At 38.1% G+C, this 11,205-nt stretch overlaps 1 protein-coding gene and 3 non-coding genes across 9 annotated transcripts; all 4 read left to right on the top strand.

Annotated features, from left to right (window-relative positions):
- Positions 1-484: 484 nt before the first annotated feature.
- LOC112195551 lies at positions 485-642 on the top strand. The gene has a single exon (XR_002934609.1). It is a non-coding gene; the product is annotated as a U1 spliceosomal RNA (small nuclear RNA).
- A 2,034-nt stretch (positions 643-2,676) lies between these two features.
- LOC112195546 lies at positions 2,677-2,838 on the top strand. The gene has a single exon (XR_002934603.1). It is a non-coding gene; the product is annotated as a U1 spliceosomal RNA (small nuclear RNA).
- Positions 2,839-3,700: 862 nt separating this feature from the next.
- Positions 3,701-3,862, top strand: LOC112195547. The gene has a single exon (XR_002934604.1). It is a non-coding gene; the product is annotated as a U1 spliceosomal RNA (small nuclear RNA).
- Positions 3,863-4,699: 837 nt separating this feature from the next.
- Positions 4,700-8,363, top strand: LOC112194921 (cysteine synthase). 6 transcript variants are annotated; one of them, XM_040516459.1, is made up of 11 exons: positions 4,700-4,727; positions 5,649-5,698; positions 5,807-5,916; positions 6,036-6,093; positions 6,314-6,577; positions 6,656-6,793; positions 6,913-6,964; positions 7,122-7,201; positions 7,579-7,638; positions 7,742-7,822; positions 7,973-8,363. In XM_040516459.1, the coding sequence occupies exons 1-11, from the start codon at positions 4,715-4,717 to the stop codon at positions 8,060-8,062; spliced, it is 996 nt and encodes a 331-aa protein (XP_040372393.1). In that variant the 5' UTR covers positions 4,700-4,714; the 3' UTR covers positions 8,063-8,363. The 6 variants fall into 6 exon arrangements, with proteins under 6 accessions (XP_040372393.1, XP_024190941.1, XP_040372395.1 ...); XM_024335173.2 differs by lacking the exon at positions 4,700-4,727 and adding an exon at positions 4,810-4,907; XM_040516458.1 differs by lacking the exon at positions 4,700-4,727 and adding an exon at positions 4,828-5,048.
- Positions 8,364-11,205: the final 2,842 nt, after the last annotated feature.

The raw sequence follows: 11,205 nt of genomic DNA, 5'->3' as shown, positions 1-11,205 counted from the left end.
ACTCAAGCTATTACTAACTTAGGCATCAGAGTATCTTTTACAGTTACCTCTCCACACTCCAGTTTTCTTTCTGAAGCCTTACTCGTCAAACACAATACCCAATTCCAAAGACTACCGATCAATTCCTTGACCGCGAAGCTTTTACTCCCTCTCCAATCAAAAAAAGTAGCTGAGGAAATATTGATGACTAACAATTAATCCTCGCAATCTCTCGTGTTTCGTACTTATACTAGAAATGGAAACCAAAGCATGAAGTGGATCAATCCCCAGCTGAATATCTTCATTTTCAGCAGACTTGATGGGGCGGTCAGCAGTGGTACCTGTGGTCCAAGCAAAATTTGGTTCACGTGAACTATATTATATACACAAAATTAGTAGGGGAAGTACAGAGTAGTACCGTGTGAAGCATATCCCATATCGGAAAAGGTACAAAGTGGAGAGGAGCGAGGGTGTACAAGAAAGAGAGCAGGAGGATTTAGGAAAATTACATACCTGGACGGGGTCGAATGGGTGATCAAGAAGGCCCATGGCCTAGGTGGGTGGCCTCCATTGCACTTAGGAGGTGCACTCGCCTAACATCTCCCTTCGTGGAGATTGTACGTCGTAATTTGTGGTAATGGGGCTGTGTACGCGCGGCCCCTCTGAACTCTAATCCAACATTTTTTACCGTTATTCTTAAAGACAATTGACGGAACCTAGTCGGAAAAAAAAAAAGCAAGACTATTGACGGAAGCCCAACTCAGTCAACTAATACGGTGTTACATCACTAGATATCTGTTCATAGAAATTGGTACAATTTCGAGTGTGCAAGTTGCTTATGATTTAAGTTGAGTCATTTTAAATTGGTGGCCTTGGTTAATGTCATTTTATATGCAAAAATTGTTTTTATTTTTCAAACCAATTGCATCAGATTTATATCCGTACACCTTGTCCTCGGTCTTCTCGAGTTTGTTGGGTGAAGTATAATCTTCTAAATGAACTTTAGAGCTTCTCACATTTTTTGGGAAATGAATATAGCTTATGCTTCTGCAAATCATGGTACGTTTTGTTCTAATTTGGTGTGGTGGGATGAACCTCTACCTTTTATAATATCATATTGTAATAACAACATTAGAAGTCTACCTCAATTTCGATTTAGTTTGTTGTTTGTTTGTTTTTTGAGAGGTTTTGGTTTTAGTCTCCTTCCTTTACTCTTCTTCTTTGATTTGATAAAATGGAGTGATGGAGAGGCTTTAATCCTCTCCTATTCGTGATTATTCAGCTAGAAAAAAGAAAATTATAAGAGAAAGAACCCAACCTTTTTTTTAGAGGAATGGTGTCAAACTTTATTGAAAAAACATTCTAGTGATTACAAAGTTCAGAATGTATTACATCACAAAGGAAGGAAGGCACAGAAGAATAAAAGAGAGACCGGCCAGCAGAAGCAGCTTCTGCAGCCATCAGGTGAGCTGCCATGTTGGCATCCCTTCTTGTGTGTATAACTCAAACATTGGGCAGTGCATCAAGGAGCACTCCTAGATCATCATAAATCCGACCCAATCTGGAGAGGTTAACGCCAGCCTTAGACAACTGTTGTTTGATGATTACAACCTAATACAAACTGCCACAATTTCTTCGTTGATGTTGTTTTTTATTTTGTGTGGTTCTATTAAAAGTGATTTAAGTCTTTAACCTAGCGTTATTTGATAGGACTCTAATTTGGGTTTGATTTTCATTATTACTATTCGTGTCTGAGTGGACTATTACTTTGCATTATTCAAAGGTCAAATGTGAATTACTAAAATACAAAGTTCTGTTCTCTTTTCGTTTTCTTCTCTCTTTTTACTTGGTTGAGAGTAGGGGAAAATGTAAGGTTCTTTCCTCTAGACCACTTCATGGTAACGAACAGCTCATGGTGAAATCATAGTTTTAGTTTTATGAATGAGGTGGTCATGGACGACTCATGGTGAAGTCATAATTTTAGTTTTTTAAGGGACAAGATGTACAAGGGCACGAAACATATAAGGGCAAACAAGTAGAAGATTTCATGTGTGTATGTAGAAGATTTCATGTGTGTATGTGTACACACACTTAATTTGTTCGATTTGTATGTGCTTGTGCTTTGTAATGAAGGTATTCCATGGTTGAACTAAACAACTGGATTTTGGTTCAATAGTTGAAACAATGACATTTTAAAAGTATGGTGAAATTTTGGGTACTGCAATGATTATTTACAAAAAAATTTAACGATTATGTGAATAGATTTCGTAATTATTTCAATTACGTAGATCAAGTTCTTAGAAAATATTCGCCAAACTTTGAAATTAGCAAAGAAAGCAAGTTTAGAAGCATGCATAGCAACTATGATTATGGATGATACACTTCGGCACAGTGAGTAAAATGAGGTGAAAACTTATATTGAGAAGGTTGATCTAAACCATGTATTTGCTATCATTTAAGTGTGAAATCCTTCACATATACTTGCCAAAATAAAAGAGAAAGCATGTAAGGATCCATAACAGGTTGGATAATAGTGTGTCTGACCCTCTAGATTGGTAGTCAGTGTCAAAGCATTGAAGATAATGGGGAGATGAAGTTTCATGAAAAATTGTTGAACAAGGGTATCCCACATCGAAAAAGAAGGAAAGCAACATGCATGACATTGAATGAAAAAGGAGGATGGAGCCCCATGGTAACATACTTACCTGGACGGGGTCAATGGGCGATCAAGAAGGCTCATGGCCTAGGTTGGTGGCCTCCATTGCACTTAGGAGGGGTGCCTGCCTATGGTCTCCTCACTGAAGGAGAGCCAACGTCATAATTTGTTGCCGTGGGGGCCTGCGTTCGCGCGGCCCCTTCCAATTTTAAGCTCAAAATCCGCTGGTCTCCAATCATTTAGACCCTCTTGTCCTCATCTTGGTTTTGGGAAAACGTCTATAATTCCCAAATGAGATAATGTTGCTGGGATCAGTGATTGAATCTGGATAACGAAATGGTAAAAAGAAAAATGCGTCTAATCTAGTGATGGGTGTTCTGGTTTGTGGCCAGTCATATATCCGTGGTGGAGCACGGAGTCTGCAATTTGAAGTAAAACAACATTCATTGTTTCAATGTAATTTGAAGTTCTATCTTTAAGCTTAATTGTCAATGGGTAGATAGTCCTTGTGGTGTAGAGGTAAGTAGCACAGTTAGGTCGAAAAGAATTTTGTTATGGCCTCCTGATCGGATTCTAATGATGTTGTAAGTGGTCAGCCATGAAAGGTGTAACTTGCATTTACATCAGGAACAATGTGATTTCTGTTGACACTCTACCCCGACAAGAACACACAAGACAGTGTTGGTTGTTTGGACGGTCTATCTTTTAACTATGTTTAGACCTGAGGATGGATATTTGTTCAGGCAAGTTAAGGGGCGGCTCACAATCTGTAACAATGGGGTTTTCAGTGCCCCAAATCTCCTTGCCTTCAGTTGTTGTTTAATGTTTACAAGTTTAGAGAGTTCTGACATGGCTATTTGTGAGTAAAATATCAGAGAAGGTGGATCTGTTGTTTGATTATTGTGTCCAAAATGTAGGAGTCGAGACTCGAGAGTAGTGATGATTGTGGTGCACCACACACTTCTATGGAGCCGGTTTGGCGTTTCTCAATCGTCCCACATCGATTTTGAGTTATAGAAGAGATGAACAGACCATCATAAAAAGGCAAAGTTGAGACGGAGAAAAGTACTTACCTGGACGGGGTCAATGGGCGATCAAGAAGGCTCATGGCCTAGACTTGTGACCTCCATTGCACTTAGGAGGGGTGCTCGTCTATGGTCTCCTCATAGTAGGAGAGCCAACGTCATAATTTCTTACCATGGGGGCTTGCGTTCGCGCAGCCCCTGCCCAATGTTGTTTTAAACTTTTTATAATGTCTTATTGTGACCTGTTAGTGATACCTGCCCAAGTTGATGTCTGCGATGCTATCTTGCATGTTCAACTAGCCGCAATTAGTTTTATGTAATCAATACAGGGGGGATTTAGCTCTAATATCTGACATATTCCATAAAAATCAAGAAATATTAAAACAAATACTCAAGAATTAACAATTCATATGCAGGCTGCGCATTCTAATTGATGCTTACATAACACAAGTATCCATCCAATAATTGACAAATTATATAAATTAAATCAAACATTCATTATATCGAATTTGGCTAGGGCACATAACCCTAGCCCGTAATAAGACTCACCACCCATAAACAAATATATCATCCAAAATATAAATATGAAGCAAGTGAAGGAGGGGAAATGGAGGATTGCTCCAAAGAGTAGTAGATGCTCAAGGTGATGCTCCACTTTGTGCTTTCCCAAGAAAATGAGATTTAGTAGTAATGGAGATTGAAAACAGAGAAAAATGGTGGAGCTCGTTGCGTTGTGGAGGTAATGTGAAGACTGAAGAGTAGAGATAATGAGGTAACTTCATTTTCCCTCTAGGTGTGTGGCTGTGAAGATGTAGATAGAGAGATAACGTGTAGTACGGTTAGTCTTGTTCTTATACTCGGCCCGTTATTACCATATTATCTTTTTAGAAAGTCAATGAAATTGTTCAGTCTCTAATCTCTATTGTCGCTTTTATTGGTAATTTTATTCTAAATCCTGGACAGTATAAAGTATGTTAAATGGGAATGCTATGTCTTGGGCTCCAAGATATGACCAGTTCAGGTAACAAGATATGACCGGTTCAGGTAACAAGATATGACCAGTTCAGGTAATATCGAGGAAGACTACTCTACTAAACAACTTTAAGAAAAAGAAAAAGCTCCCACTAGTAAGCATTAAAAACTTGTTTTTCTTTGTCCACATTGCCTACAAGATTGGTCTATATCTGTTTAAAAACCAGTAGTAATCATACCCAGCTTTGAGATCTGTTTTCAGTTGCAGAGACAAGGTTGGTCTTGAGCTCATTTTGGTTTCTTGGTTGATTATCAACTAATTGGGTATATGCATCTGAACTCCTTCATTCATCAATTGATGAGCTTCTGTTGGTTAATGACATATAGAAGTTCAGATTTTGGGTTTCTCTTTTTTGGTAAACTCTTACTGTCATATTCTGCTTCTGAAACATGGATAGACATCTAACCTATATCTAGCTCCCTGCTTAGTACATTTTGATTTTGAGCTCTCTGTGGTTTGTTGTAAAGCCTGTGCTTCTCACTAGAGCTCGGACCTTTTGTTTAAAATCTGTAGTTCTTTTATATGTCAGAGCATTTTGAGACTTGGAAATCAATTTGTTTTGAATTTCAGTTTGTAACTTCATTCATATAGGTAGCTTTCTAATAGGGATAAACATACTGAACCTGTTCTTAGAGGTGACTTGTGTACTGCCGTACTATATATATCCTTGATTTACAGGTAGCACCATTCATTTTGTTTAGTTCTAGAGCCAGAGTTCAAATGAGAGTGACTATTTCAACATTCAAAGAATAGTAGTCAACCAATCCTTCTAAGGCGTTTTTAACTACCTTGTGAATTGTGATGTGAGGCACTTCATGATATTTGGAAAGTTATTGGATAGTATTGTTGGTACATGATGTTCTTTTGTACTTGAGATTAGACATAGGCTTTCAAGTAGCAACCTTGCAATGTACCCCTAGTTTTTGTTCAGAGTTTGTTTTCATTTCTTCATCAGCTAGCGGTTTGATGGAGGGAAAGTGCGCAATCAAGAATGATGTCAGCGAAGTAATATTTCATGTGAAACTTGATCTTTTCATGATAATTTTCAACATTTTTAGAATCTTTTGGCTTATGATGTGCTCTCTTTGTTCTGCTCTTACTTGATTTATGGAGTTAATAGGAAATACCCCAATGGTATATCTCAACAATGTCGTGGATGGTTGTGTAGCCAGAATTGCTGCCAAGCTAGAGACAATGGAGCCTTGCTCTAGTGTAAAAGACAGGCATATTCTTTGCTATTGTTTGTTTTGAATTGAGTTTGATTTTGATGACAACTTAGCAAGTAAGGATTGTAAGTTTTACAGTAACATAATGGACATTTCCTTGAAATTTCATTATGCAGGATCGCATATAGCATGATCAAGGATGCAGAGGATAAAGGTCTAATTACGCCAGGGAAGGTAGGAATATACTTAATGTACACCAGATATATAAATGTATTTCTGTAAAATCTATGCATAGGTCTTGTTTTTCCCTTTTTATTTTCCTTTGAGGCTGTCAAGTCTGACTATGTAATTAAATCGCCTCTAGCTTGTGTCATCCAAAATGTGGATTATTTCAAGTTTCAATAACTTAATTACTTCCCTTGCATCCTCTATATGCACAAATACTGGGCTCAAGACTGTTCTTATTGAGCCTACAAGTGGCAACACTGGCATTGGATTGGCATTCATTGCTGCAATCAAGGGTTACAAGCTCAAGCTAAGCATGCCATCTAAAATGAGTCTTGAAAGAAGAATTGTCCCCCTAGCTTTTGGAGCTGAGGTCTTTCTCACAGATCCTGCCAAGGGCTTTAAGGGACTTATTGCTAAGGCGGATGAGCTGCTAAGTAACACACCTAATAGCTTTATGCTTCAACAATTGGAAAACCCTGCCAATCCAAAGGTAGTTTTGCAGCGAAGTATAGTATTGTGGCTAGACTGCTTAGAGATTTCCTGAATCCTTTTTTAATGATTTGTGTAGGTTCATTATGAAACCACTGGCCCAGAGATATGGAGAGACTCAGGAGGGAAAGTTGATGTCTTTGTTTCAGGAATAGGGACTGGGGGTACTGTAACCGGTGCAGGAAGTTTCCTTAAAGAGCAAAATCCAGATATTAAGGTTGAGTTTTGTATAATAGATAGATGTGTTATATGAGCATGTAAATACAGGAGAGAGATATTAAACCCACATGGTCAAGTGGTGACTGTCGTGTGACTTCTTTTGTTTATTATGTTTAGGTATGTGGGGTAGAACCAGCTGAAAGTGCAGTATTGAATGGTGGCAAACCTGGTGAGTTACTACTTACTATACCTGCATTTTTTGTAAGATATATTACAGTATGTTAGCTTCAATTAAGGTGACTAGGTCTGTGCTTGTACTTCTACAGCTTGAAATTACTGTCAACTCTTGCATGTATTGATATATAATATGCATGTTCGTGTTGAAGGGATGCATCTGATCCAAGGAATTGGTGCTGGTTTCATACCTCCAGTTCTGGATGTTAGCTTGCTGGATGAAGTTATTCAAGTAAGTCTGGAAGTCATCTTGACTGATTTAAAATTTGAATTTAAACGTGAAATTGGTTGCTCTTACTTGTATAAGTTCTTGCAGCACTTTACTTCACAATAGGAGATAGTAGGTTTCGTTTTGTCAAAACATGACAGAGCATTTCTCTTTTTTACTTCCAGAAGTCTCATGAAAGATGGGAAGTATAGTAAGGAGGGGTTCAACTAGCTACCATAGTTCAAAATTCACTTTACTAGAAATTCTTAGAATTCTCAAATAAACCAAATCTCGACCAAGTTCCAAGCACTTGTAACATCGAAAATATCATCATTAGCAATGTACCATTTCCTTTATTTACATGCCAGTATGTGTTGTCTAATGTTTCAGTAAAATTGTAGGTATCCAGTGAGGAAGCAATTGAAACTGCTAAGCTGCTTGCGCTAAAAGAAGGTCTTTTGGTACGTAGGGTAGCAGCAAGTTGAAATGACTTGGTGTTACGATAGTTCTAGGAACTTGGTACTCTCCATTATTGTAGACATTGATCTTTCAAATATTTTGCAGATGGGGATTTCATCAGGTGCTGCAGCAGCAGCAGCAATAAAGTTGGCAAAGAAGCAAGAAAATGCTGGAAAATTAATAGTTGTAAGTTTAACTTCATTATTAATTGAAATATGTTTGTATATGTTTCTATTATTTTGTTCTTATATTAATATTTTTGACTTAAAATTGCTGTTATTACCTGCACAGTTTTCTCATTGATCTAAAACTTCACTAACTTTCCTGCTTGTGCAGGTTGTGTTTGCCAGTTCTGGAGAGCGTTATCTGTCTTCTCCACTCTTCGATACCATTAGGCACGAGGCAGAAAATATGAAGTTTGAATGATAGTGTTGCTGTGGTTCATAATATGCTCTACTTATGTCAGGTTCCTCTGGTTATTGGTATAATAAGAAAAATGCTTCTAGTGTGCAAGGCAATATAACCCTTAAGTGGTACTTATGCTTTGTGTTCTTGGAGCCCCTTCTAATTTTCTGTCAACACTATGAACATTCTATATATTAAGGTATAATGCGTAACCAGAAGATACCAGTTTGTGAGTCTGTAATTCCACTATTGATCACGTGTTGTACTTCTACTGAAATACCTGCTGGTTCAGAATAGAAAGATAAAATAATTACTAGTGGAACACTTGTTTCTTGAGGCTCACATTTCCGGGCAATTGTAGAACCACATATTTCTCAGAACTAGAATCCATGGATCAAGAGATAGAGTAGTACTCAACTTGAATGCTAGGCTTGGATTTGAATACGATTATGAGAGACACAGAAATACCCAAAGCAATGGTTACAACTCGGAGCCAGATTTTGCACTTTGTAAACATCAGCACTGATAAATCCCACATTGAGAAAACAAGTAGGCATGGAACTGAATGAGGGTATAAAGAGAAAAGAGAAACATTTCAAATTGGGTCTAGTATTTCATATCATTTACAACTGTTGGGTAAAGACGATGCAATGAAACTCTTACGTCATTTTTTAAAGCTGTCAAATGTATGAAATCTGTAATCTTGAAGGTTGAATGATGAAAAAGTTTCATTGCATTGTCCTCATCTAACGTTGTCCTCTTGATTGAATAGATGATATGACGAACTAAATCAAGTTCTATGCCTTAATCCCTATTGCATTGTATTGAGCAAATTATTGAGCTAGGTTTTGACGACAACACCAAGCATATATCTCCTAAGTTCTTTTATAATAAGCAACAACAATCACTTCTAAAGATTGAAGTTAATCAATTCCAATCAAAGGATAATGTAGTGGATTTATTCACTAAGTCGTTACCTAAATCCACCTTTGAAAAACATGTGAAGTGTATCGGATTGAGAAAGTTATCCAAACTCCCACGATTGTAGCAATCAGGGAGATATCGACATTAGGGGGAGTTATGATGTCTACATGTTCGATCTCGAAGAGTGAAATACGTGTTGTACTCTTTTTCTCCTTCTCGAGCTTGTTTTTGTCCCACATGATTTCACTTGAGTAAGGTTTTTAACGAGGCAACGGATGAAGTGTCACCACCAAGTTTAAGCTGCATAAGGGGGAGTGTTGAAGGAAATCAACTTATGTGTGCCTATTCAAACTAGGATTAGTTCCTTGATTGTAATAAGAGAGAATGTTCTAGAATTCCTAGTCCTATTCGGAATAGTTTTCCTTGTAACATTAGAACATGTACTTTGTAATCCCTATATATAAGGCTTCTATTCTCAATATTGAATACACAATTCTCTCATCAATCTCTCTCGAATCTCTCATTCTTAAACACATTATCAGCACGAGCTTTAACCCTGAAATTAAAAACCAAAAACAAAAAACCACAAGAAAAATTCCTTGCACCTAGCCCACGCCAGCCGTTCCACCACCGTCGAAACTCACCACGCTGCCCTCCTGCAGCATCGCCACACACCTGCTGCCCTTGCAGCACAGCCGCACGCCCGCTGCCCCTACAGCAGAACCGCAAGTGTCACGCCCCTGATTTTACACACATGAAAATCGATATATATATATATATATAATCTCATAATTATACATACGTGAACGTTCAGTCATCAATACAAAATACCTGAAATCTTTTTCCCTTAAACTTACACACATATTGATGCCCTGAACCCTCAAAGTTAATATACACTCGCTCCAAAGAGTTATATATTACATAAGCTTACGAATTAAATTGTCAACAACAAGATAAAACGTAAATACTCCTCAGAGCTCACTACAACGGAAGTCCAAACAACGGTAAAGTCACAAAAATGGCTTCCTACAGTAAAGCTGCAAAGGCGCTACCTCAGCTTCAGCACGATTATCCTAACCTGCAGGATTAACCTCTACACCGTTTGAATGGTGCACCGGGTTGCCACACAACAAACCCGGTAAGCTTTTGCAAGCCCGTATGAGTAACTCAAAACCACACATGCACAACTCGCCTAACGAGGAAACCCATCAACTCGTAAAAAGAGACACACACTCTGTTTTCCCAAAACAGCACATTCTTTTCCCAAAAGAAACGAATACAAGTCACCCCATGACAAAGTCATATTAATTGAAAACTCTGACAGTTCAATATGCATTTCCCAAAAATCACAATAAAGGTCACACCGTGACCAAATCATATAAATTGAAACTCTGACAATTAAATATGATAAACAAGTCCTCCCAAGACATTTAAAAGAAAGAATCCCTGAAACTCCCTTTTAAAACACATTCTCAAATCAACACAAGTCACCCCGTGACAAAATCATAATAATTGAAACTCTGACAATTAAATATGATAAACAAGTCCTCCCAGGACATTTAAAAGAAAGAATCCCCGAAACTCCCTTTTAAAAACACGTACTCATGAGCATCAGATAGCTCCCCGCTACCCCCATGATGTACTATGGCAACAGACTAGAGCTCTAATTGATCGTATCCACAAACCCGGCCAAAGGCGTGAAGTCCCGATATATATGCCTGAGGTTACTCCCAGCAACCCCAAATCCTCAGACCTCCCCGGTCGTCAGATCAAAACCTTTCAAAATGGTCACTCAGGACCCAAAAGTTACTCAACTCACACAAAAGGAGATGTCACCCCGTGACCTCCAATCATCAGACCTCCTCGGTCATCAGATCAAAACATTAACTCAAACCAAAAGGAGAAATCACAAACTGTGACTCTCAGATCTTCTGACCCCCGGTCGTTAGATCAAAACATTCAAATCACATCAAAGCAACTCACACCAAATCTTGATACTTTTCAAAACAATAGAAATTCCCAATTCCCACAAAATGTTTCTCGAAAAGTCAAGCCCCAAAACAATAGAATGAAACCCATCAATACCTATTGATTCAATTCACTCATCAACCCACAAGAATATACATATTCCACGTAAATATATATATACGTGCTCATTCACTCAGGAATGCCACTAATACCAACTATAGTTTGCAGTTAACTAAATAACTCTCAAAACAAAAGGGTCAACCCGTTCGTGA

The sequence above is a fragment of the Rosa chinensis genome, chromosome 3 (assembly GCF_002994745.2).
Source record: "Rosa chinensis cultivar Old Blush chromosome 3, RchiOBHm-V2, whole genome shotgun sequence".
NCBI classification, from domain to species: domain Eukaryota; kingdom Viridiplantae; phylum Streptophyta; class Magnoliopsida; order Rosales; family Rosaceae; genus Rosa; species Rosa chinensis.
Note: the sequence above shows the minus strand (reverse complement) of the source record. Positions and strands in the feature narration are given on the sequence as shown.

Excerpts from the sequence above, each read along its gene's own strand:
- LOC112194921 (XM_040516458.1), top strand. The coding sequence starts at position 4,961 with ATGCATCTGAACTCCTTCATTCATCAATTGATGAGCTTCTGTTGGTTA. Across the intron at positions 5,917-6,035 it reads TGCTCTAGTGTAAAAGACAG|GATCGCATATAGCATGATCA; the intron begins GCATATTCTTTG and ends TTCATTATGCAG. Across the intron at positions 6,094-6,313 it reads GTCTAATTACGCCAGGGAAG|ACTGTTCTTATTGAGCCTAC; the intron begins GTAGGAATATAC and ends ACTGGGCTCAAG.